General features: G+C 42.7%; 1 protein-coding gene across 1 annotated transcript; it reads left to right on the forward strand.

The window, feature by feature from the left end:
• Positions 1 to 26062, forward strand: LOC133395621 (ras/Rap GTPase-activating protein SynGAP-like). Its single transcript, XM_061664685.1, has 19 exons — positions 1 to 100; positions 7730 to 7818; positions 8260 to 8381; positions 10057 to 10210; positions 11466 to 11564; positions 11690 to 11959; positions 12290 to 12625; positions 12697 to 12841; positions 13233 to 13377; positions 13464 to 13700; positions 14458 to 14659; positions 14833 to 15023; positions 15818 to 16022; positions 16932 to 17504; positions 18688 to 19182; positions 21711 to 21857; positions 22301 to 22512; positions 24628 to 24700; positions 26024 to 26062. The coding sequence occupies exons 1-19, from the start codon at positions 1 to 3 to the stop codon at positions 26060 to 26062; spliced, it is 3834 nt and encodes a 1277-aa protein (XP_061520669.1).
• Positions 26063 to 27742: the final 1680 nt, after the last annotated feature.

Genomic DNA, 27742 nt, shown 5'->3' on the forward strand with positions numbered 1-27742 from the left:
ATGGACGCGTCGTCAAAGTCGTGGCTGCCACATCAGGGTCAGTTTGGGTTGGGTGGTCAAGTGGAAGTGTGCTGTGCCGGACCCGGCGTTTTAACCCCAAGTGAGTGCGCTCCAATCCCCCAAAAAGCTGTCCCACTGTACCTCGTTTACCGTCTCTTGTGCTTCACGTTACCTCCGCCAAGGAGGTTGTATCTATTTGACGTGGCGTGTTGTTTTTTGTGTGTGTGTGTGTGTGTGTGTGTGTGTGTGTGCGTGCGTGCAATTTCCTGTTTTTTAATGCATCAACAAGAATTTTCTTTTTTTTTTTTTTTTTTTAAATACAAGTTGGGATGTTCCAAAAATATTATAATCCAAATCTACACATAAAAATATCATTAGAAATGAAAGCTGCAAGCAGTGGTGAACAGACCCTCACACTGCCTTTTTAGTGGCAAATTCTCCAATATGATCATCAAACATTGACGCCATGTTCTGCCAATCTGATGGCGTAGGGAAAAAAGCTTGGCAATTTAGTGTCGCCCATCTGTCTAGGATAGCCGCTTCCGATTGGGGCTCATTTGGGTGAATTCCCTACTTGGATTTTGTCAAAGTAGGAGCCCTGGAGTTTGCCTGCGATGGCTTCTTCATGCCAAAATTGCTGACTTCCTGTTCAATTTCTAGCATGGATCCTTGAGACTTTTTGTGCATCCTGTTATGACAGGCATGTCCACCCGATTTGTTTATTGTTTTTAAATGATCATCAACTTTGATGCCATGCACCGCCCACATTAGGCAGTGTAGGCAAAAAAATAAATAAATCCCTTTGCAATTTAGGTTTGCCAATTAGTCTAGTATACTTGGAGCTCATTCGGGCCAGCTCCCGAGTAAGATTTTGTCAAAGCCTAGGAATTCGCCCAAAATGGCCCACTTCCTGTTCAAGTTTCACCATGGGTCCTTGACAAGTTTTTATGCGTCCTGTTCATATAGACATGCACACCCAATTTTGTGTGGTTGGTGAAACTGGTGTTGGGGAAAATTTCTAATTCTTAATTATAAAAAAAAAAAAAAAAACTTCTTCCCCTTCCCCCATTTACAGTTCAGTAAATAAACTTCTGATATGAGCAAATACATACTGCATCACTGTCAAATCTCATCTGATTGGTTGTGTTCATGATAAGATTGGAGCACCTACGAGGGCCTAGACAGGTGATTTACTCTTACTTTTTGAAGATGTGCTCCTTCAGTCGCAATCCCATTTAGGAGCCGTTTAACAAACTCCGCTGCTTATTTATTTGTACTGCTTTTTACGTCATTGGCTGCCTCAGTGAATCTCAGCACTCGACTTGTGAGCGTTTTCCTTTGACATCCTGTCGGGTTTCCCCTCGGCTCAGATACACTCCCAGGAAAGAGAACATTATCGTACTATATGCAGAAGTATTGAGTAGTATTATGGCCCTAGGAGGATTCTCATTGATGCTTGGACTTTCAAGTGTTGGTAAAAAAAAAACAAAGTAATAGTTGTAATATTGCATGAAAAAGGGCACAATTGTATGAGAATAAAGTTATATTATTATGTGGGAAAATGTTGTGATATTTAAGAAAAAGGACAGTTTTTGCCAGAATAAAATTTTAATATTATGTGGAAAAGTAACATTTTTACAATAGTAATGTTGTAATGTTATGCAAAAATGTGACTAAAGTTGTTGTATTACAGAGAAAAGTCACAAATTTACAAAAATCAAGTTTTAATATAACATGAAAAAAGTTTCAATTTTAAAAGAATAATGTTGCAATAATACACGAGAAAAGTTGCAATTTGAGAATAGAGTAATAATATCCCGCCCATCAATTTTCTAGACCGCTTATACGACAGTAAAAAGTCAAAACTTTAAAAAGAATAAAATTGACAACTTTACAGTAATACTGGACGAAAAAGCTGCAATTTTATGAGAATAAAGTTGTAATATTACACAACAGAAATCACAATTTTAACAGAATAATGTAATATTAAGCAAGAAAAATTGCAGCTTTATGAGAATAAAGTTGAAATTTCACATGAAAAAAGGCGTAATTTAAGAAGACTGAAGATGTTTTACTCAAATAGTAAATATTGCACAGAAAAAAGTCCCAATTTTACAAGAAAAAAGTTTTCATATTATGCGGAAAAAGTCCCAATGTAAAAAAAAAATACATTTGTAATATTATGCAAAAAAAAAATCACTTTTGTTTTATTCCAAACTCAACACGCTGTGTTAAAACAACAACAACAACAACAAATAGTGTGGTGGAGAGCAAGCGATGTTCCCATGGCAACCAGGCCTCAGTCACTTCGGCTAGCTCTCACTTGCACGGGTGAAAGGTGAGAACGCTGGACTACAGAAATATCAACACGGGCACTTTATCGAAAGTCAATATTTTTCGTGCCATTACACGCTGATGTGGCCTCACGTTCATGTCCATATTTAAGCCAATGGGAGCCGGCCTCCTGCAGCTTCCTCCCGCCCACACACTGCGCTACCTCAACCCCTCCACCCACCTCTGCTCTTCAAATCCTGCTGCTGCTCTTCTTCTTCTTCTTCTTCTTCTTCTTTTCCTCCCATGCCTGTTTTTTATATTTCCTTGATTGCTGCCTACGGGGCTAAAAATAGCGGCAGTCAGAAGTGTCACTTGTCTTTCTTTGCACACTTTGCATAAACCGCCGAAAGCCCTGCTAGCGCTTTCTTTCAATGTTATGCCATCAGAGATGCAGGCTTTGCATCACATATTAGCGGATGCGGTCTACAGACGGGATCAGAATGTGTGTGGTTTTTTTTTTTATTATTATTTTTTTGGCCCCAAAAAATAGTGGGATAAAGAAATACACGTTATTGAGGGTGTAGTAGTACCATTCTGAAACATTTTAGATTCTGAGAAATATTACATGATTAGTGTTTTATAAGGAAAAACTTATTCATATTCTGGTAATTGCTCGTTTTCTCATAAAAGTCAGGCTTTATTCTCATAACATTACAACTTTGTGTCTCATAAATCTAGTCGTTTAATTATGACAGAATTATTCTATTTTTGTAATTTTCTAGTTATAAAAGTGCGACTTTGCTTTTTATGTTGTTATATTTCTACTTTATTCCCTTAACATTTTGACTTTAATCTTATAGTTTGTCTTCATTCTTGTAAAAAATATGGCTTAATACTTTACTTTTTTCCCATAAATTTATGACATGGTTACGTTGTTGTATTTGACTTTAATCTTGCAATATTTTGACTTTTTGTCTCCTCACAAAATTTTAATTTCATTGTTATATTGTTACATCACTATATTTTGACTGTAGTTAATATTAATATTATTTTGACTTTTTGCACAAAATCATGACTGTCTTGTTATATTGTTTCGTTGTTACATTTGGACCATTCCCGTAACTTTGACTCTGTCTTCCATGAAATGACGACTTTGTTACATTGTTGTATTTTGACACATCGAGTAATAGTTTGACTTTATTCTCACAAGATCGTAACTTTAGTCTTATAAAATGACACATTAATTCTCCTAATATTTTTTTATTAAATACATTTTTTTCTTCATAAGATTACAAATTTATTATGCTGTTATATTTTGAATTTAATGTTGGAAGATAGGGTGAGAAGCTCGGTCATCCGGGAGGATCTCAGAGTAGAGCCACTGCTCCTCCGCATTGAGAGGAGCCAGATGAGGTGGCTGGGGCATCTGATTCGGATGCCTCCCGGACGCCTCCCCGGTGAGGTGTTCCGGGCACGTCCCGCCGGGAGGAGACCCCGGGGACGACCCAGGACACGCTGGAGAGACTACGTCCTTCGGCTGGCCTGGGATCGCCTCGGGATCCCCCTGGAAGAGCTGGATGAAGTGGCTGGGGAGAGGGAAGTCTGGGCGTCCCTGCTAAAGCTACTGCCCCCGCGACCCGGTAGAAAATGGATGGATGGATGTTGTAAGATTTCAACTTTAATCTCACAATAAAGACATGGATGAGAATGAGAATTTGGTATGGGTGAACTTGACTGGCCTCAACCCGAAAGAACACTTTTGTGTAGATTTGGAATGGGCAGTGAGCCAGGCCATCTCGTCCAACATCAGTGTGTAACCTCACAATTATGCCAATGGAAAAATGGTCATAAATTCCCATAAACTCACTGCTAAACTTTGTTGAAAGCCTCGCCACAGATTAAACCATATGGATTTAGAATGGCATATCACTTCAAATTATATGTGAGGTGTTCTGACTGGTCCAAATGGGGTTGCCAGGGCAACAGCAGAGCTGCTGTATTTATGTACCATCCAAATGATTTTGAATGTGATGTTTCAAGGTCACATTTATACATGTTGTGGGTTGAATACAGTCAAGGAATATCTATTTGACCTGTCGGGCTTCCTCCGGGCTTTTCCCGCACGTCCTTTTCTCTCCTGCTCAGCCTCGAAGCTCCTGGGGCAATGCCGGCAGCTTGTCAACGAGGCGTCAAGTTGATGCGTTGTTTTTTTTTTTTTAATACTCTCAACGCCGTCCCCGAACCTGATCGTCTGGGGGGCTCGCTTCAAACGAGCGAGTCGGGCTCTTTGAACCTTTTTTGAGGCACATCAACCACTTCAGACCCACAGTAGACTTTACAGACCGGCTGCTTATTCGCTGACACGTGGCAGATTTTGGGCACATGGGATGGATTTCCTCAGTTTGCACAGGAATTGTATCATGTTGCATAAATTGATGTAATTATTGATGTCACCCATATTGTCCTAGATTAAGATTCCCAGGTTCTCAGCGTGAATCCTGGAACTGAACCGGTTCTAGGAGGCTGTTACTTCCCCAAATATTAGCTGAGGGCAGTTATTTACTCAACTGCAGACGGGGGAGGTGACATCTAAGAGGGGAGGTCGCATTTTTATAGAATACAGTGAACCCCTGCATATTTATTTCAACATTCGCAGATTTGGCTCTTGGACAACTTTTTGTGGGAAATCCATCGTCTGTTATTCTCTGCAAAAAAAAAAAAAACTTCACCTATTTGTGTTTTTTGGGGGCTCAGGCCAAAACTATGGCTAATATAAAAATATTACTTTGGTGTCATTTTGGGTCAAGAAACTGTTGAAGTGAGTGGAGGAGCTTAATTTAGTCAGGCTATTAAAAAAAAAAAAAATAATCTACTTTACCGCCATCTTTGAGACTTCTCAAATTTGGGAGCAGTCACACAAAATTTCCAGGACAAATTTGTCTTTGAATGACCTTTGAAAGTGGACAAAATGACCCTCAAAGGGCCGCTATAAATCAAAATGGCTGACCTCGTGTCTTTTTTTTTGCCATAACTTCCTGAGACTTTTTTTGTGCATCCTGGAACTTAATCATTTCATTTCATTTTGCTCAAAGAAACTGGCTTCGGGGGCTAAACTTTTTAAGTGTTTTTTGGCCAATCATTCAACTTCATGGCCGAAAAAGACTAGAAGACTATGAAGTCATTACTATCGCTTTGGCCCGAACGCACAAAATATCACGTATGACCTTTTCAACGCAGCTCGTCGCCCTGGCACCCAGTCATGAACGGAATGTATTTATTATAATTTTTTTTTTGTCTGGACAAATTTCATTTCTGATTGAATTAAACGACGTGTTCTTAAAGGGACGCATGCTAAGTGGCGAGTACGGTTCTCTTAACACCCACTCCGCAGTCTTCTTCCTCGGTATCGCGGCTCGCTGGAGGCTGGAGCCGCCCACACACGCAGCAATTTACATCCCAAATGGAGAGAGTCAACACACACGTACACACACGTTTGGCGTCACATTAGTTCATCAGGTGGACGCTTCCCCGCTGAAGAAACCGCTCAGGTTCAGGACATGCGCTGCGTCATCCGCGTTTTGTTGGTTTTGCACCGTGCCACCACCTTGAGCGGTTCAAACGCAAGCTAGTCGTTGCCATGGAGACCAAACAATTAGCCCGGGTTTCAGAATAGAACCTGGCGAGCGGCCCGTTCGCAGGCTTTGGGAGGAAATCGCCGGATGACAGTGTGAGTCTTTTGCTCACATTAGTCATTGAAGTCAAAAAAACAGACGAAAATAGAATAGAAGGGGAAGAGGGAATGGATACTTGGGGTGGTAATAGCTAACATTTGATCACATATGTATGATATCATACATATTCACAATGTGGAGAAAAAAACATTGCAATACATGTTGAAGGCTTATTTGGGCCTCACTGAAAATAGTAAAATTGTCAAAATGTTACAAGAATTACGTTAATAGTAATTCTCCAAAAATGTCAAAACCATAATCATATTGATCGTAGTCATAATACTTTCACTTTAGTCTCTTAACATTTTCTCTTAAATCTTGTAACATTTTGATTCTACTTGTAACGTGATGAGAATAAAGTTGTATTTTTTTAATGGAAAAATCCCCCAATAATTTACAAAAATAAGGTAATTTTTAAAAAATAAATTATTCACTGAAGATTATGAATGTTTGTTGTAAATATCCGACTCTTATTCTCGTTAAATTGTTTCTAAATTCCAATGAAATTTTGACTTTTTTTCTCAAACTATTCCAACTTTATTGTTGTTTGATTATGATTAATTTCTCATGATCTTTCATAAAATTACATTGTTATATTGTCACATTGTTAGTTTGAATTTTTTCTCATAATATTTTGACTTAAATCTCATCACATTTTGATTTAAACCTCATAAAACGTTTGACTTTTTTCCTTCATAAACTCACGACTTTTTTTCTTATTGTAATATTGCTGCTGATTCCGATTCTGATTCTGATTATGATGGAGAAAAGCAGAAATCGTGAACATGAACATGGACACACAACACACTGTGGAGCGGCCACACCAGGATTTACTGGGATGCTAATTGCCAAGAAAGATGTACGATCCTCGTTAATACTGCTAGACTTTAAATCATCTGAGAGACTCTTTACATGTTTCAGTGCTGCTGTTTTGGTTAGCAACAAAGTTCAAATGGACTGATATCATTACAGTAGCTTCACTTTTTATATCGTAATGGGGAAAAGGGAGGTGTTTACTTGTCTTTAGCATCTAATCGACCACTTTTGTTATGCGAGGTACAGCCCACAGTAAAAAGCCGCTTTTGTCACTGTGCTGTTCTTTAGCGTGATGGAGACTGTGGATCACTGTTTTTTCAATGTTTTTATGAACTCTGTTGTTGACGTGTTGACTGTGCATCATGGATTTGTCATTAACACGCAAGTATGTGCTCTGTCGTGGTTTCGAATTCAGTGCAACCTCCAAAGTGGAACGGTCTAACAACGTAATAAAGCTAAACTAAAGTAAAACTGCTCACCCTTTGAAGACATCTGACTGGTTAAGTTGCCACGCAATGTTATTTGACCATTAAAAGGATAAGTGACCCAATATGGTTTCTTGCCTAATAACGAGCAAAGTTAGCAAATAGGGTTCATTGTTAGATGTTACCACATATGGTTCTTAACCGTTAAAAGCTATGTTGAGACACGGTTTCTTGTTCAAAAAAGCTAAATTACCAAAAATGTTTCCTTGCCCCAAAAAGCCAAGTTGTGGCATCACTCTTTAGGGGCTGTTTGACATTGGAGCTTCCACTGTATTGTTTCAAAGTGAGATGTGATTAAAAAAAAACAATTCCTTCATACTTCCAAAGGTCTTTTTTTCTTTTTTTTTTTTTTCTTTCTTCCCTTCAATAAATGTGCAATTTTCTTGTGATTTAACTTGCGATGGTGCCATTTTTTCCACCCAGACCAATCACGCAGGGCGAGTTTTGCCTCTGTGCGACAGTCAAGCATGGAAACGCCTCCCAACGCCACCCCGCAGTCCTTCAGGCAGCCGGTGAGTGCACAAAAACACGATTAAGTGAAGATGTGTGGAACTAAAAGCCACTGTTATGTATCGCATTAGATTTCTAGTTGTTCGTCCACGGTGTTTCTAATTGGAGAACTCCGTATTCTATCCAAAAATGCAACCATTTTCATGACATTTTTTTCGTCGAAAGGCTGTTGAAACTGTAATATACAAACTTCAGCACTAGGTAGAGCATCTACAATTGTGCTTTACCACTTGACATTGCGCCACTAGGAGCAGGCAAACGTGTGCTTGTTGGATTTCGTGGGATTCAGATAAATAAGCTCTATCCATTTCTGTGCTGTGCGGTGATTGGCCAGTCTTTGTTTTTGAGGTGTGGTTCACTGAAATGTGTTAAGTATTCGGCCAATAGGGTGTTTACATTGCGGGCTAATGAACTATTTCTTCACTTTTTATTCCAATGTTCAGAGTTTCCTTAATCGAAGGCTGAAGGGCTCCATCAAGAGGGCCAAAAGTCAGCCCAAACTGGACCGGACCAGTAGCTTCCGACAAATGATTCTGCCTCGGTTTCGTAGCGCCGATCAAGAGAGGTTGGTCATTTTTGTTTTTGCAATGTTTTCTTCATGTGATTTCAGGCAGTTTTTGTCTCTATTGGAAAAACAACACGATTCAAACTGCTCTGGGGTATCATTTATTATATCTGTATGATTATGATGATGCAAAAAAAGAAGAAAAGCATGCAGTTCCTGCGGCTGTGATGCCAGATTCTTCTTTTGCATTCACGGGTCACGTCCCAGAGGAATCCAGCCTGCATTGTTGTCGGAATTTCCTGCTGTACTGACAAAATTCAGTCACGACGCGGACGGGAAGTAAAGATGTCAAAGCAGAAAGTGGGGCTATTAAGCTGACGTTAGCCACAGGAGGAGGAGAACAGACATTTTGGGGGCAGCTATGGGTGTCCAGTGTTGTTTAACAATGGATAATTAAAAAACAGAGCGGAAGAAAGCAGCAAGTTCCAAATTAAGGTTAAGTTACTAAACAGACCCTTGCCCATTCGAAGCTGCATTACTGTACATGGTTCTTTCCTTTAGAGATGATAGCCACGGTCGAGAAGAATCAACATTTTGAGGGCATGTATGGGTGTCCAATGTTGTGTAGTAACATGCTCAAAATATAATTGCGTGTAAACACAGAGTTGAAATGATGAAAGTAGAAACCCTACATGAAATCAGGGGGGTGCTGTGGAGACCTATATAGGTGGTAAGGGTCATGGGGGGTGGTCACCTTGACTTCCTGAACCTGAAATGGGTTCATACCGCTGCCTGACAGCTGCCTTCACAGCCGGCTTCCCGTTCTGCCCACACACGCTTAATTCTCTCCGTTGATGATGCGAACGCATCCGACGTCCAACTTCGCACTATCGCTTCCCATCGCAGCTGCTCTGAGTCGCCTGCCAAGCTCTTCCCCCGCCCCCCATCTACTGCATCTTGTGATTGACATTAAATGCAGCACCAAATTCACACTACAAAAGTACAGTTTTAATTTCACTCCTTTAATGCCTTCCTAATTTCTCATCCCCACAACAGCAGACCTGTTCACAGTGCAGCGAAACAGCTAATTCATTTTCAAAAAGTCTTAAAAATGTCCCTGTTAAAGCAAAGTTACCAAATTTCTTGCCTAATAAGGCTGAAGTTGCCTGTTAAAACCTATATTATGTTGTAGTTCCTTGCCCAATAAAGTGCTACCCTTGACAAAGAATGCATCAAGTATGAAATATGATTCCTTGCCAGACAAGGGGCGAAATTACCAAATATAGTTCCTTGCCTGTTAAAAACTACATTACCCATTGAAGTGAAAATACCTGTAAAGCTGTATTCCCGCTCACTTACTTCTTCCCGACCATCAGAACTGAAATGATTTTCTTTACTGTGTACATTTTTACGTCTCGCTGCTGCTCCTGTTAACGAATGACGCAGACAAGCCGAGTCAACAAGCCAAACTGCAAACAACAAGAAATGAAAGCTCACTGCTCTTGCGTCCAGCCAGCCTCAAAACTCATTATAAAAGGATCATCTCTAAAACTATATTTAGATTGTCAGGTGTGATACGCAAGGGCTTTCCTTGTCACTGTGACTCACTTGTGTATCGAATTAAAGTCTTTCTGGATAAGTTTATTTAAGGATGAATGACAGTCACACAGTTGGAGCTGCGAAAGTTAAATGCATTGTTTTTTGGTTTTTTTCCCTGTTCATTCTCTCCCACAAGGACACGCCTGATGCAGAATTTCAAAGAATCCCACTCCCACGAGTCGCTGCTTTCTCCCAGCAGCGCTGCCGAGGCTTTGGACTTGGTGCTGGATGAAGACGCCGTCATAAAACCGGTCCACTCCAGCATTTTAGGACAAGAGTATTGCTTTGAGGTGGGCACTCGCTTTTTTATTAAGCTACCAAAATTGTCGCTGCATTCCGATATGAAGTGTTACCCTTCTCATCAACCCCACAATGCACCATTGACCTGGAATGCCCAACAGTCTGTGACGTATTTCCAATCTCACCAGTATTTTCAGCAAATTGGTCTCTGGTTAACTTTCTGCTCCATTCACAACTGCTGGAAAATGAACGCACAGAAAAACTTGAATGAATGGATGAATATAATGTGAGGGCTACTTTTAAGTTCTAGAAAATGGGGGGTGGCTCAAATTACCATTGCTCCGTGTCACTTTGCACTGGATCAATTTGCTATAATAGCGAAATTAGTTCCCACTATTTTCCTGCAGACCCTGTCCTTCACCTCTAGTAGTAACAAATTAGAAGGAGAGTGTTATTCGACACGCAAAGTTATGTTGTGTAGGAGACATTTCGGCAAGGATCAAATTCTTTGTACTATTAAGAGTAGACTGGTTTTAGTCACAATCGCGGTACCATCGTTGTTTGCATGGAACATTTCTTGCTCTTCTGACACCCCCTGACCTTCATCTGGATTCAAATATTTTCAAAAGGGATCTCTCAGAGCTCTGAATGCAGTGGTCACAAATTTTAAACCTATGCCATGGCGACATCGCATTGCTAGAGTCTAGATCCATACCATCAAATCCACATTGCACCAATGACCTGGAATGCCCGATAATGGGGGTGAGTCCAAGTAATCGAATGTGGTTCATTGCCTGAAAAGGTGTTAAGTTATCATAAGTTAGCAGTTCTTTGCCTGATAAATAGTTAATTTTACAAATATGATTCCTTACTTTGTATATATATATAGATGGTTAGCACATCTGCCTCACAGTTCTGGGGACTGGGGTTCAAATCCCGGCCCCCCTGTGTGGAGTTTGCATGTTCTCCCCGTACATGGGTGGGTTTTCTCCGGACACTCCGGTTTCCTCCCACATCCCAAAAACATGTGTGGTAGGTTGATTGAAGACTCTAAATTGCCCGTAGGTGTGAATGTGAGTGCGAATTGTTGTTATTTTCTATGTGCCCTGCGATTGGCTGGCGACCAGTTCAGGGTGTACCCTGCCTCCCACACAAAGATAGCTGGGATAGGATCCAGCAGCCCGTGACCTTAGTGAGGAGAAGCGGTAAAGCAAATGGATGGATGGATGGATGGATATATGTATAAGTGTGTGTGTGTGTGTGTGTGTGTGGTGAACTCTTTCTTCTGTCTTTTCCCGCCTTTAGGTGACCACAAATTCAGGGACAAAATGTTTTGCCTGCCGTTCCGCTTCAGAGAGAGACAAGTGGATTGAAAACCTGCAAAGAGCTATCAAACCCAACAAGGTGAACCTACTACTAATTGACATCTGATTAAAAGCAATTCCATTGGCACCAGTAATCAATTGTGGGTATTGGATGGGTTCAAAAACTGATGTACAAAGTTCAGGTTTCAAGGTACTGTTGTTGAGGCTCATTTAACAGTTTCCTTTCTTGTCCAGGACAACAGCAGGCGTGTGGACAATGTGCTTAAGTTATGGATCATTGAAGCTCGGGACCTGCCGACGAAGAAGCGCTACTACTGTGAGCTGTGTCTGGATGACATGCTGTACGCCCGCACCACCAGCAAACCTCGCACAGACACAGTCTTCTGGGGCGAGCATTTCGAGTTCAACAACCTGCCCACCATTCGTAGCCTTCGCTTGCACCTCTACAAGGAGACGGACAAGAAGAGACGCAAGGTAATGTCACTTTAGCGGTAAACGTCTGTTACTTCTGTTACTACTTTCTGTTTCACCAAATATGGTTCGTTGCCCGATAATGGACTAACTGACCAAAAATGGTTCCTTGCCAGATAAGGGGATAACTTATCGAATATGGTTCCTGCCCCCCCCCTCCCCCAAAAAAATCCAAATAGGGTTCCTTGCCCAGAAAATAATTAAGTTACTATATATGGTTCCTCACTAGATAATGGGTGAAGTTACCAAGTATGCTTCCCTGTCTGACAAGGGACTAAGTTACCAAACATGGCTCCAGGTAAATGGCTATAATGTGTTGTCACGTGATTCTAGGAGAAAAGCACATACCTCGGCCTTGTCAGCATCCCCATCTCCAGCATCACGGGCCGTCAGTTTGTGGAGCAGTGGTACCCCGTTATCCAGTCCAGCGTTTTGGCCAAGAGCGGCGGCGTCGGGAGCGGCAAAGTCATCAACGCCTCACTTCGCGTCAAATCCCGCTACCAGACCATGAACATCCTCCCCATGGAGCTGTACAAGGAGTTCGCCGAGTACATCACCAACAACTACCGAACACTGTGCGCAGTTCTGGAGCCGCTGTTGAGCGTAAAGAGCAAAGAGGAAGTGGCGTTCTCCCTGGTGCACATCCTCCAAAGCACTGGAAAAACTAAGGTAAACATGACCTCTGCCAAGACTTAAACTTGAAAATAGGTATCTTACCAAAAAATTCGACCTTCTCTCAGGAGTTCCTGTCTGACATGGCGATGTGCGAGGTGGATCGATTTATGGAGCGCGAGCACATGATATTCCGGGAGAACACACTTGCAACGAAGGCTGTGGAGGAGTACCTCAAGCTGATTGGTCACCGATACCTCAAGGAGGGGATCGGTAGGATCTATAGAAAACATTTTCTTTGCAAGTGTGAAAGTGTTACGTTACCAAATATGGTTCCTGTTTTGTTTAAAAGCAAAGTTACCAAATATGGTTCCTTGTCCAATAAAAAGGGAAGTTACCAGATATGGTTCCTACCCTGGAAAAAGCTAAATTACCAAATATGGTTACTTGCACGTTTAAATCTAATTTACCAAATATGGTTCCTTTCCTGTTTCCTTCACTGATAAGTGGCTAAGTTACCAAATATGCATCTTCGCTTGTTAAAAGCTATGTTACCGAATGGTGTTTCCTCCCTGATATGGGCTAAGTTACCAATTATGGTTCCTTGCCAAATATAGCTCTTCGCCCAAGCATGTCCAATCTAAGCGTGATGTTCTCCTGGCAGGTGACTTTATCCGAGCCTTGTATGAATCTGAGGAGAACTGCGAAGTGGACCCCATGCGAGTCCCGCCCTCGGTGCTGGCTGACCACCAAGCCAACCTTCGCATGTGCTGCGAGCTCTTACTCTGCAAGATCATCAACTCCCTCTGGTGCGTGTGCGATGTCTCTAAGATAAGTCCTTTCTGTTTGTCATGCGCTTCTCTGATGACAACGAGTCTCATCGCGCTCCTTCTAGCATATTCCCCCGCGAGCTTAAGGAGGTCTTTGCCTCATGGCGGGCCCGGTGCGCCGAGCGCGGCAGGGAGGACCTGGCTGACAGCCTCATCAGCTCCTCGCTGTTCCTCCGCTTCATGTGCCCGGCCATCATGTCGCCCTCGCTCTTCAACCTAACGCAGGAGTACCCGGCAGAGCGCACCTCGCGGACCCTCACACTCATCGCCAAAGTCATGCAGAACCTGGCCAGCTTCAGCAAGTGAGTCCCCCGTCACGTCCTAATTTTTTGAAGAGGCTCATTTGATTGAAATAATGTGTCGGGCTGTTCCTATAGGTGGTGGGTGTACACTTAAAATAGCAGAGCTGTTAAGGTGCCAACTTACTAAATATGGTGCCTTGGCCAACAAAGATTTAAGTTCCCAGCAAAGATTCCTCATCCAATGATGGGTTAAGTTACAAATATAGTGTGGTCCCCACTATAAACAGTTACCAAATATGGTTCCTTACCTAATAAAGAATCATGTTACGACATGTGGTTCATCACCTGATATTGGGTTAAGTCGCCAAATTTGGTTTCTTGCCTGTTAAAAGCTCAGTTTGGTTCCCTGAACAAAAATGGGTTGTTTTCCAAAGATGGTCCCCTCCCCGATAAGCAGTTAGGAAATATAGTTCCTTGCCCAATACAAAATAAAGTTACCAATATACAATATTGGGTTAAGTTATCAAATTTTGAGGTTAAAACCTCAGTTTGGTTTCTTGCACAATGATATGTTAACAAATATGGTCACCTCCCTAATAAACAGTTATCAAATATGGTTCCTTACCCAATAATGCCGACAGCGTTCCAAAATATGTTTCCTTTCCTGTCAAAAAGCTAAGTTACCAAATGTGGTTCCTAGCCCGCTACGGTTACCAAGTCGCCAAGGTCATGCAGAACCTGTGAGCAAGTGAGTCCTCAGTCATTCTGACTGATTGGATTTAACTCATTCGTCAGTATTTCTGTGTACATGCCACAGGTTTGGGCCGAAGGAGGAATACATGTACTTCATGAACGAGTTCCTGGAGATGGAGTGGGGCTCCATGCAGCAGTTCCTCTATGAAATCTCCAACATGGACGCCGGAGGGAACGCCGGAGGCTTCGAGGGCTACATCGACCTCGGCAGGGAGCTGTCAATGCTACACAGCCTGCTGTGGGAGGTCATGGGCCAACTCAGCAAGGTTGATTGACCCTATACATAAGGAAGTGTCGAATGAACCCCTGCATTGTAATGTAGAATTGACAAATTGTGGCAGCAAAACCTGTATATACTGAGTGTGACCGAGTAAAAACATTGAGAAAAGCTGTCAAAAGTAAAAATTCTGGTTGCGGTCACATTTTCCCGTGCCCACAGGACGCCATTCTCAAACTGGGTCCATTGCCTCGGCTGTTGAATGACATCAGCGTGGCCCTGCGGAACCCTCAGCTGCACGCCACCACCAACCACCAGCCCGAACGGCCCAAGGACAGACTCTTTTCTCGGCCCACGTTCAATCGTCTCATGTCCTCCGACTTCCAGAGCCTGATGATGCGTGACTTAAACAGGTAGGTGTCCCCCCTCCCCCTCCGCTTCCCTCCTCCTCCATTTCACAAACTAGATCATTGTGTCCTCCGGGAGGCCTCACCGTGACGGGTAATTCTAACGCGGCGTGACACCGCCGCATCACACGGGTGTAATTAACAGTGAAGCGCAGAACGAGAAAACTCACAGGATGGGAATTCTGCAGCTCGAAACACAATGCCAGGCTTATTTCCGAGAGCCCTTCTAATGTCACCTAATTTATCTCCAAAGGCGGCAACTTTTTTATCAATCGGTAATTGCCGGCACCATCTGTTCCCAGACATTCTTAGCCAAAACACTTTTCCTCCGCCTCACACTTCCTATTATCAGGAGACACCAGCTCTCGTTATAGCCTAACACTTAAAATGAGAACACTTTACGTAAGAGCAATAACAGCTGTAATTGCGACTGTTCGCCCCCCTCCTTCCCACCCTTAAATTCCTTCAAAAATAGTGTCGACTAAGGGATGTTACTACGCAGTGGCGTTTGTATATGGGGAAAATGATGTCATCCAATCACAAATCTGCCAAACTGCAAATATGCAGAGATTCACTGTGGCTCATCAAAAAGTATCAAATGTGTCTTCTACTGGAGAAAAATAAATGCCTACCTATAGTCTACAGTAGATTCCTCCAATCAGAAAAAAAAAAGAACCGTAACTAACTTTACTTTACTTTAACTTTCACTTCACAGAAGCTATATTGTTAGGTCCGTACTGACCCTCCAAATGCAATATCAGCACTCATTCCTCCAACTGACCTTTGTCTCGTGTCTATAGTTCCATAGACATCTCTCGCCTGCCTTCGCCCCCCACCGGCGTGTCGGCCGTCGAGTCCCTCTCGTCCAACCTAAACATGAGGCGTCAGGCCGAACGAGACCTGCGCTCGTCGCGGGAGGTGTTCTACGTCACCCGGCCGCCGCTAGCCCGCTCCAGCCCGGCGTACTGCACCAGCAGCTCTGACATCACAGAACCCGACCCCAAGGTAACGGAGTGAGTCATGTGTGTAATATTGTCTATGCCCCAACGGTCTAACAGTTTTTGAGCTAAAAATGTGATGTCTGGATATCACGTGAGCCATCAGCGCACCTCACTAGACCTAATTTTAGCCAGCATCGCAGGATTTGGCTTTTTGTGACCCTTTGTTGCCCAATTTTTTGGGCAGGTTTCTAACTTCCTGTTTTTGTTCAAATCCTGTTGGCTTAACAGGATTCTCTAACGTTTTGTGAACAAAGTTTGATTCGGCTATTGCGTCGTGCAGTTGGCTCCATCTGTTGGTGCTATTTGACCAAAGAAGCACTGAGACTGCTACATTTGTCCGTAACAATTTGTTCCAAATTTAATTGATCTCAATGGTAAATTTTGTGTTAAGCACGGTGTCGTAGTGGTAAGCATATCTGCCTCACAGTTCTGAAATTTCTCAGTTTATAGATGTTATTTTTTCAGGAGGGGGAAAAAAACATATTGTAACTGTAATTATCTCACTTCACTCGCAAACAATAAGAGTTAACTGCGGAGCCCATTTAACTGCAGTTGCTAACCAAAACGGCAGCACTTATGTAACAGTCGCTCAGGTAAAGGTGAAACAAGTTCCCGGTGCAGCCTTAATGATGAGCTCACGAGACGGTATCTTTAATGGCAATTAGCGTTCCAGTAGACCAGCACGGTGGATAAGTGTGAATGTGAGTGCAAATAATTGGTATGTGTTCTGTGATTTGACCAGCGACCAATTCAAAGTCAGCTCGGATCGGCTCCAGCTCACTTGTTACCCTACTGATGATAAGCAGGAAGGAAAATAGATGAATGGATGGAAAATCTTTGCATGGTCCGCTGCAAAAATAACAAAAAATATAGAAATTGGATTATAATGTTCTGTTGTTGTTTCTGGTCTCAGGTTCACAGCGTGAATAAAAGCGTGTCCATGATGGACCTCCAAGATTCACGCATGAACAGCATCTCGAACCTGAACTCTGTGGGGGACATGCTCACTTCCTCTCAGGCTTCCATCGCCGGCCTGGGCCACAGTTTCGGAAACCTCGGTGGCCCCCTCCGCATGGGCGGCCACTTGCCCAGCGGCTTGGCGGGCTCCGGCCTGAGGCTGAGCCAAATGGGCCACATCGGCGGCCCCACCGAGTCCATCTCCCAGCAGCAGCAGCAGGCAGCAGCGGCCATGCACTACCCGCTGTCCTTCCAGAACCCTCTCTTCCACCTTGCGGCGCAGAACTCCCCGGCCCAGCCTCCGCCGCCGCCCCTCCTGCTGGCCCCGGAGCCAGAGAACGGTCACCACGCCTACGCGCCGGCGTTCGGCAATAACGCGTTCTCCCGCAGCGAGGACCTGTCGGCGCTCCGGTCACAGAACAGCCTGGTGCAGCCCAGCATCGTCCACTCGCACAGCTACAGTGACGACTTTACCCGGCAAAACCAGAACAATGACTTTGTCTGGCACCAGCTCTCACTGCAGGTGCAGGTAAGAGTGCCTCACTCTTAATAAGACTTACCACGCATGCAAATTAATTCCCAGTTGCTTAAAAAATAATGTTGACTAAGGGGTGTAACTGTACACTAAAACCCCCCACAAAATCGGAATATATGTACTGTTCTACTCCGAGTGGCAACTGTATGGCTGTATTGCCAAACAGTCATTTAAATTTTTACATTAAATAGGGTGATCGGTTTACGACGGTTGTAGTAAGTAGCTCACAAGTAACACAGAAGCACTGTAACGCATACATTTTCTTTAAAAGGTAACTAGTTATGTGCAATATAATACAATTAGTTGTTAATTGACCACTCACACTGTGTAAATTGCACTGGTTCTAATGATACCATTATGTTCGGTAGTGTCCTGAGCTATTTCTGGCCTGCTGCGTGGGCTGCGATGGAACAAACATCTCATCTCTCAGCCTCTTGTTTTTTTTTTTTTTTTTTCTTTTTTTTCTTTTTATAAAGGACAGTTGGTGTTAGGATGATTGTTCTCATTGAATTAATTATCGACTCGTCCTTTTTTCCTCAAATATAATTAACCATCTTCTCTCAGAGCATTGAGACATGACATCTACAGGAAGGAATATTGAAAGAAGGAAAAGAAAATCTTCCCTTCCTTCTGGCAAGAAAGTTTCTTCTACTTGTGGAAAAAGAGCCCAAAATGTGTGTGTGTGTGTGTGTGTGTGTGTGCGTGCGCGCGCGTGCGCTGTTATGCATCAAACCAAACTCAATGCAGCCATACCTTTTGGCTTTACTATGATAGCAGGATCGAGTGTTATTGTATGATAGTTTTTCAAACAGTCTAGTCTAGCGGCCGGGCTCCCAGCTGATCATGTCATGTCTGATCATGCGTGGAGAAACTGGTCTGGGGGCCGTTAAATGACCTACCTAATGCCGCTAAAGTTGGGACTAAAACATTTACATGGTTATTTATTTTCACACCTGATTTGTGGTCAGACACTCTATTTGTATACAAGCAACTGAAAAGTACATTTTCCATAATGTCTCCTTTAACAAAAGTTGAAAATGTCATACTAGAATGCAGCATATCATGCACCAATTCAGCACCATGGGGTGTTACATCTTTTGAACAGTCACGTATATAGACGTATCTACATACACGACTCTGCTTTTGAACCCTCCCTCCTCTCAAATTGTGTCCTCAGGAGTCCCTCCAGCAACAGCACATGATGGGCGTCGCTTCTCAGACGGCCACCGGAACCGGCACGCCCGCCTCCTTGGCCACGCCCCCTACGACCGTCCACCCCGTGCGCCAGTCCTCCATCGCCCCCCAGCTCCTCAAGTCCCAGCGCTCCGTCAACACCCCGGCCACGGCCACTCCGCCCAAGGCCCGACCCCAGAGCAGGAACCTCCTCCTGGAGTCTACCGACGCAAACTTCGTTCAGGCCAAACAGCGGCAAACTCAGCCACCCCCACAACAACAACCGCAGCCAACACAAACGCAGCAGCAGGAAGCTGTGACGGACAGCCCGGCTCCCGGGCTGCCATTCCAGACAGGCTCCGCCAAAGAGAACCAGAACCCATCCTCCGTCGCCGCCACCGCCGAGGACTCGACGGACACGCCAACCAAAAGCGGCAAAAAAACGCAACAGCTGCAGCCTCCGCAGCAACATCTCCTCAAGCCGCTCGGCAACAAGCAGGTCAGTCATTTAATGCTGACATTTAGTGTGTTTATTTACTCAAATGCAGATGGTGGAGGTGTCTATTAGCTCCTTAACTCTGTACTCTGGATATCAATGTTTTTTGAGTAATTTCCCGGGCAACATGGTGGAGTAGTGATTAGCATGCTGCCTCTAAGTTCTGAAGTTCAGGATTCAAATCTCTGCTTCGACCCTCCTGTGTGGAGGTCACAGTCTACTGTCACGCCAACTGTCGTTAAAGACGTCGTCTCCCCATCATTAATAGCTCCAATCACTTTTAACATTATGCACAGTTTGAACAATAACACTGCTCTTAATTATAGAAGAAACTGTATTGTACTTAAATAATGATTCTGTTAAAACGTATTGCACATAAACATTTTACCTAAATAAATGTTTAAAAACAAGCAGTTCTAAAAAGATCAAATGAAAATGTGTTTTACTTAAAAGTTACGAATGAACTGTACTTAATAAATGTACTGTACTGGATAAAAAACTAGGCTTTACCACGATCAGGATTTTTGGGGTCGATCACAGATCAGCAAGTTTAAAAAAACGATAACCGATCACCGATCCGATCACAAGATGGAGCAATGTTTCTACAGGAAGTCCTCGATTTACGAACGAGTTGCGTTCCTACGCTGGCGACTTAACACAAATTTCCGCGTAAGTCTGATTTCACCGTTAAAGTCGAAATTTACGGCGAAATACTTCTTTTACGGGCATTGTCCCACGTGATTGTGACATCAAGCTCAGTGTGTGTGGGCGTGTGCGTCGATGTGCGAGTGAGACGGGACTGCGCAGGCGTCGTCCGGCGGGACTGGGATGGAGGAAGGAGTGCGCGCCGGTGCGAGTGTGTACAGTGGCAAGTGTAGTGACGGCGACCGGGGAAGAGTAGCGATTAGCGGAGGACCCGTTGACGTTGAATGTGCAGAGGAGCTAATAAAGCCATTAAAGCAGCAAATCGGTGCTTCGTGCCTTTATTGTTGCCGCCACCCAGCTCAGCTGTGCAACGAGAGAAGGGAGTTAACCCCTGCGTCAGGTCAGGTGACCGTAGCAGGAAAGGTTAACACTTTGTATAAAGAAACTAAAATACATTAACATTAAAAAAATAAGATGCTGTACTTACCATTACTGCTGAGAGTTTGAAAAAAGGAGGGCGAAGATACTCCCACCGCACAAACACAGACAAGCACTATGCACTAGCTAAGCAGAAACACTATGGTGCTGGGACAAAATGGCAGACGAGGGACGGGCGTCGTAATGTCGAAACGTCGTAGGTCGAGTGTGTCGTAACTCGAGGACTTCCTGTATTTCCATGACTTGTTCATTTATTTTATATACTTGTGTACTGTATACTGAGCACTGTATCTTCAAAATTATTCTCTTGCATTTTAGACAAAAGTTAAAAGATCAATGACCTCTTGAGGGCATGCAAGGATTTTGGCCACTGACAAGTTAAAGTCAAATCAACATTACAACATGACAGAAATAATGGGTGCTAACTTACTGTCATTATATTACATTATGGCAATTAAATTACTTGAACAAATACTGTTAATGACATGCTGACTCTAACTTTCCCACTGTCCCGGCTTTATGGATGGCTGTTGTCCAGAGTTTGCGTCCGTTTACCTTTTCCTTTTTTTTTTTTTTTTCTTTTTCTCTCCACGCTGCGTTGCTTGAACGTGGCATGCTCCTCCTTGTGTACATTCTTCAGGTGCCCGATCAAATTTGTCGTGTTGAAGCATTTAGATGACGTTCCCCACGACATATTTCATTGTGCACAGACTGCAAATAACTTACGTGTTGTTTGTCTGAGACACCGCAAAATAGTCCCACGCCGACGACCTGTTTTTTTCACCGACAAGATTGAAAAAAAAACTTTATTGGCCGTCAAATAGTTACAGTACTACGCCACAAGATGTGACAAGGCTAAAATTAAACTAGGTTTTGGATTTACACGCGTCAGCGACGCGGATTAAATGTCTTTTGCGGAGCCGATCGATGACGTCATTGACATTATGACATGAAAGCCGATCAGCATAAAATGCTAATTATCGCCCGATACAGATCAAACCGATCAGATCGGTGTAAAGTCTATTAAAAACATGTTCAAAACCATTTCATGCAAAGTTTGGACAATTAATCAGTGATTCGCACCATTTTGAGAATCAACTTGAAGAGCCAAGACAGACTGGGCAGGTAGGGCTATTTGTGTGCCTCAATTAGGTGCTGCTGCTTTGGTTAGCAACAGTGGGCAAATAGGCTCAGCAGTCCCTGTGAGAACATATTACATGTTTTGGAGAGTAATTTGTGTAAGTGTGTGTCTTGATTCGAAAATTGAGGCTTTTATGTAAGTGAGGCATTTATTTTCCTCAAATGGATGAACTGGGACAAGTCGTCTTTTAGGGAAGGCCAGTGTCTGTGGAAATATGGTAGTAAGTCGTTTTTTTGCACTATCTTGTAAACAAAAGGGCGACCTCTCAGTCGCCATAAACAAAAATGTTCTTCTCCGTCAATTTCAGGGTTCCCAGTCCAACTTGAACGAGCGCACCGTGGCCTGGGTGTCCAACATGCCGCATCTCTCCGCTGACATCGAGAGCCTGCGGCCTGACCGCGAGGGCCAGTTGAAGGAGTACTCCAAGAGCATGGACGAATCCCGCCTGGAGAGGGTTAGCACCACAGATTTACTGTAGTACAGTATACATACATACCAGCGGTGGCAAAAGTACACATACTTGAGTTCAAAAACTTTTGTAAAAGTGGAAGTAATGTTAAATAAAAGTACAAAAGTACAGGATTGAAAAGGCGCAAAAGTTAAAATGAATTTTTTACTGGTATTCCATGGTGTACACCACTTCTCTCACCAAAAGTTAGCTTAGTTTAGCTGAAGACATAAAATTGTCCATCGGTTTGAATATAAGCGTGAATGGTCTTTAGGTACCCTGCGATTGGCAGTCCAGGGTGTACCCGGCTTTTCTTGTCAAAGGTCAGCTTAGGTTAACTAAAGTCAGCCTAGCTTAACTGAAGACCTTACATTTTCCATAGTTGTGAATGACTATGAACTGTTTGTCGAAATGTGCCACATCACTCTGAAAGGCATCCTCGCTTGCAGGTGAGGGAGTACGAGGAGGAGATCTACTCACTAAAGGAGCGCCTGAAGATGTCCCATCGCAAGCTGGAGGAGTATGAGCAGAGGCTGGTGTCACAGGAGCAGCAGACCAGCAAGATACTGCAGCAATACCAGTGCCGCCTGGAGGACAGCGAGCGGCGTCTCAAGCAGCAGCAAGTCGAGAAGGACTCACAAATCAAAGGCATCATCAACAGGTGATGCTTCGCCGAACGTCCGCGGCCCCCTTTCATCATTATTATTATTTGTTTTAACCCAGCATTAAACCTGACACGCATATTTTGAGAGAGGTATCATAAAAAAGTCCATATCTGGACAACCAAAAAAAACATGATGGGCCAGATAAACCGTGAAAAAGGGACTACTACTGTACTAACACAATGAAACAAGTGTCCAAATTGTGGCCCCAGGGCCATTTGTGGGGTGTTTTTTATTGGCCTGTCGAATATTCTAATAATAATAATAAATACAAATGGCCCAACTCAGAAGGTTATGAGACAAAATGATCCTGTTGAAACATATCACACTATTGTTTTCCACAATATCACTCTTTGTATTTTTTTAAATGTAAACAATAATTTTATTGAAAATCTGTCACACCAATTTTTTTATTTGAAAATGTAAGCTATTTGAATATACATTCGTATGATTTTTAGGAAACAAAATAGCTTTAACTGCTTAGCAAATGTTAACATACAGTGTATGGGAATGGTTTTAGCATGTTTCCTAAACACAAGGTGACGTGGCCTCCTCTTCCTTCCATTTTTCTGCATGTGGCCCACAGTGGAAAAGGTTTGGACAATGTTCTAACACAAAGAAACCATAACGCTTGATAAATTTCAAAGTAATAAGAGAAGTAGCTTAGTGTTATTTTCAACATTCATGTCATTACAGTGACAAAGGATTAGTTAACCAGTTAGGCTATCCATCCATCCATCCATTTTCGGAGCCGCTTCTCCTCACTAGGGTCGCGGGCATGCTGGAGTCTATCCCGGCTATCATCGGGCAGGAGGCGGGGTACACCCTGAACTGGTTGCCAGCCAATCGCAAGGCACATACAAACAAACAACTATTCGCACTCACATTCACACCTACGGGCAATTTAGAGTTGTCAATTAACCTACCACGCATGTTTTTGGGATGTGGGAGGAGAAAACCCACGCATGCACGGGGAGAACATGCAAACTCCACACAGGCGAGGCCGGGGATTGAACCCTAGTCCTCAGAACTGTGAGGCAGACACTCTAACCAGTCGCCCACTGTGCCGCCGCCAGTTAGGCTAGCTTAGCTGAAAACAGCATACTCAAACATATTTTTGGGGAAACTTGCACGTTTACTACATTTCAGTGAGAAACAGCCACAGCTAGTTAGCCAGTTAGCCTAGCTTAGTGTAAAGTAGCCTATAAAATCGCAATTTGGGACTTCAGTAAGAAAGAGCCATGGCGAGTTTGCTAATTAACCTATCTTAGCATAAATCACCATACTAAAACAATTTGGGGACATTTCAGTGAGAATACTGAAACATAATTTTGCAAAATTGTGAACAGTGAATCCCAGACCGAAGCCCAAACCGAAATAAAAACTCTCCATATAAACACCTCAATTGGAATAAACAGGCTGAATCTGAATGAAATTTCATTCGGTTTTACATGGGTGGAATATTCGTCTTCCAAAACTGATCCTAAATTCAGGTATACGCTTCAATCAGAATAGTTAGGCTGCGTTCTGTGTGCGCATGCTCTCTTTTGATGTCGTGTCGTGACGTCGTTTACGCACTTGAAAATATTCCAACCTGAGCTGATAGAAGACATGAGTGATGTTTACATATATCTGCGCATGTCACATGTCTAGAAAACGGGTGTGCCGATTAAATGTAGGGCACACGTTTACACCAGACCGGACTAGATCACGTCACATGTAAACAGTTGACCAGAGATCTTGAATTGGAATGATTTCAATCAGAATGACAAAAAAGTCTGCACGTAAATCCGGCTAGTGAGAAAGAACGACAGCTAGTTTGCAGAGCAGCGTACTAAACCGTTATTAAAGCCACCATGATGAACATTATTTTTGACATTTTTTGCATGAGCTCATTAGTTTGTGTGGTTGCACAGTATGTAATAGAAGATGGCGAGTATACATTACCTCCAGACACCAGATTGCGAAGTGGATGGTAGCAAACAAACCCAGTATGCTAATACATTAATATGATAATAATAATAATAGTTATTTATATAGCATGATCATATGGCTGCACGTAGCTCTTCTATTTTTGTCAAGCGTTATGTTTGTTTCTATTTCCCTGTTGTCAGACTCATGGCTGTGGAAGATGAGCTGAGAGGGGGCGCCATTCCTGATATTAAGCCTCGAATCCTCACAGACCAGGTTAGTGCCTGAGTCTTCATACAGTATATGATTTTTTACTTTTTATTTTTTTTTGTTAATCATCGCCACTCACTCAAAATGTCCTGAAAACATCATTCTCCATTTACTAGTCAGTGCAGGACCAAGCTTTGAGGCTCTCATACACATATACCAACTTGTTGTCATCTATACCAAATTACATCCTCAGTGACAATCAAGAGCTGGACTCAGTCCAGGGGTTGGGGTTGGTGGGGTGTCTTTGCGAAGGAATGTGACGCCCTCAACACTCAAACGGAATATTACGGACTGCAATTTCAGGTTTTTTTTGGAGCACGGTGTAACTCACCAGAATACGGTGAGTGTCGTGGCGCCCACTTGGGCTGCAACGCATCTTCTAGCTCAAATCAGTTATGAGTGTTGACAAATGATATTTACTCAGTATTTGCTTGTGCACTGTTTTCAAATGAGGAAGCAAAAGCAGTACTTCAACATTTTGGCCTTACAGTAGAACCTCAAAGGACACAATCACAAAACCTTTTGCTTATCCAATCCCAGATCAGCACTGAACAGGCCCCAGAGGTCCTTTCCTTGAATTTTATGTAAAATGCTTTGCATTATGCTACTGATGAGAGGCCTTAACCAGCAAAGTTAACAAGGCTAGCGCTTGTTTGCATAGGCCTATTGCTTTTCAAATGAACTAGAAAATTAACCAACAAGCTAATGACCTAACTACAGGGGAACCTCGATTCAATGGACTAATAGGGGTTAGGGGTCATCCGTTAAAGCTGTTTGTCTGTTAATTTGGAGCACTTTTTATGTGGTATGCTGCTGTGAGCTCCTTAACCAAAATGCTCAAATCTAGCTACTTACCTGAGGCCTAGTTACTATTTGTGGATATGGCTAAGCTAATGAGACTGCCGACGTTCTCCTGGTTGCATAGTTTGTATAATCCTATTGCTCTTTGAATGAACTAGCTAATAAACTATCAAACTAGCTAGCTAACTAACAAGCAAACTCTGAGAATGGCTATGTGGCCATCCACAATCCCCCAAAAATCAACATCAAGCGATATAAGCAATAAATTACTTATACATAAAAGCATACCATTATTTATACTGTATATGTACATATATAAAAAAAAAACAGTATGCTTTTGTGGTACGCTAATGAGGCTAGCTAGGTGCACTTGGTTACATTGTTTGTTGTGCTGTATAGGCCTGTTGGTTTTTCGGGTATTCGACTCGACTTGTAATTGTATAATTTTCTCCACGTGTTGATTTATTGCTCTAAACACCACAGTAATCACCAGCCTCAATTTCATCCGTTTTCCTTTCTCCGCTGCAGTCTATCAGCCAGTGCTATGGGGGCCTCCCAGGATCCTGACTGCCACTACGAAAGCGACCAGGATCCGTGATGGTCATCCAAGTGTGAGCGCAAAACCGCCCCTCTTCACTTGAAAATCTGCTTGCCAGTCAAGTAGGACCACACACACCCAGGCTCCTTGTCGCTACCGAAACTTTTCAACGAACTTTTGACAATCACTTCACAGCGGAGACCAGTTTGTACAAAGACTGAGAGTTGAGCCAACATTACGAGTTTCTTGAGCTAAACCTACGTGGGAGATGAAGATTTGAGGGATTTTTCCTGTTTACAAAGCAGCATTTCAAATTCTAGAGGGAGAAAAAAGCAGGAATAGGTGGGGAGTAAACTACTCACAAAAATGTATTGGTTTTCGGGTGTAATTTTAGGATTTCAGGATGAACCTAAAGTTTTGAATGTCCAACCGTTCAATGTTTCTGTAATTTTTGTGCAACTTGCTGTTCTCTAACAAGGAGTTGTTCTCAGAGGGAAGTGAGCACTAAGTTTAAGCGTGTCAGTGTCATCAGCAGGTTGCAAAAGAGATGCAGAGCGACTGGAAGTGTCACAGAAAGGCATAAAAGTCGACATCCTGGGAAACTTACATGCATGGATCAAACACCTGCTGTGCATTTTGTCTTTCAGCTCCTTGCAAAAAAGCACTGAAACGTTGAACACATGGACATGTGCATTCACAAGTTTAGAGGAGATCAATTAAAGTCTACCTGTAAAGGTTATAGTGCATTTTAGGTTCATCCTGAAATTTCACCTGAAATTCCAATACCCCTTACTTTTTGTGGGTAGTGTATGATCATTGGTGGTTTGGATTTTGTTTTACATCCTTTTATTGAACATCATCTATTGCAAGCCTTTCACTTTTTCTGTTAAGCTGGAATGATGGCAAGCCACTTAAACACAGAACCTCACGATCAAATAATTAAGCGAGACTTGTCGGACTGCGATTATGTGTATCATTCATTCTTTCCATTTTCAATTGACTTGTGGCTTGTCTTTGCATTTTATAATTTTTAATTTACAGTAATTCTAAAATTTAAATATAAAAAATCTGGTATTATTTTGTTTTTTGTTTTTAATTTAATTGTTTTTAATCACTTTTAAAAAAAATGTTTTTGTGAATTGAAAGAGAGAATGATACACTGATTAGGATGTAAAATTTCCATTCTGGTTCCGTTGCAGCTCTGCTGCCACCTCAGAAGGTGGAAAATTGCGGGGTGGACTTCTCCCCGTCACCACTACGTGTAGGTGCTGTTTATACTGAACAATAAAAAAGGCGGAGAAATGCCAGCTATTGCAGGCTGTGTGTCTAATATCCCAAAACGCCAAAGGACATACAGTACATGTAAATATTACAAATATATAAACCTGACCTGAAGGATACAGTAAATTATTAGTTCAGAATAGCACTTAACAACTGTAGGTTGTTCAAATATTGTATATTTTTTAATTAAATAGTATACCTGGATGGCAGTCCTGCCTTTTAAGTGACTTTTAGTATAGTATTTCCTCATACGCCGTGCTCCAATTACGGTATTGTGTCAACCACTTAAGAAAATAAACACCTCTCCTCAAATTATCCATCTATCCATCCATCCATCCATCGTCTGTTCCGCTTACAAGAAAAAAATGTTTTGTCAGTTTAATTATTTCAGTTGTTCACACACATCTACAGAGCCCTTTTGAAGTCTA

This window comes from Phycodurus eques, chromosome 20 (assembly GCF_024500275.1).
Source record: "Phycodurus eques isolate BA_2022a chromosome 20, UOR_Pequ_1.1, whole genome shotgun sequence".
Classification (NCBI taxonomy): Eukaryota; Metazoa; Chordata; class Actinopteri; order Syngnathiformes; family Syngnathidae; genus Phycodurus; species Phycodurus eques.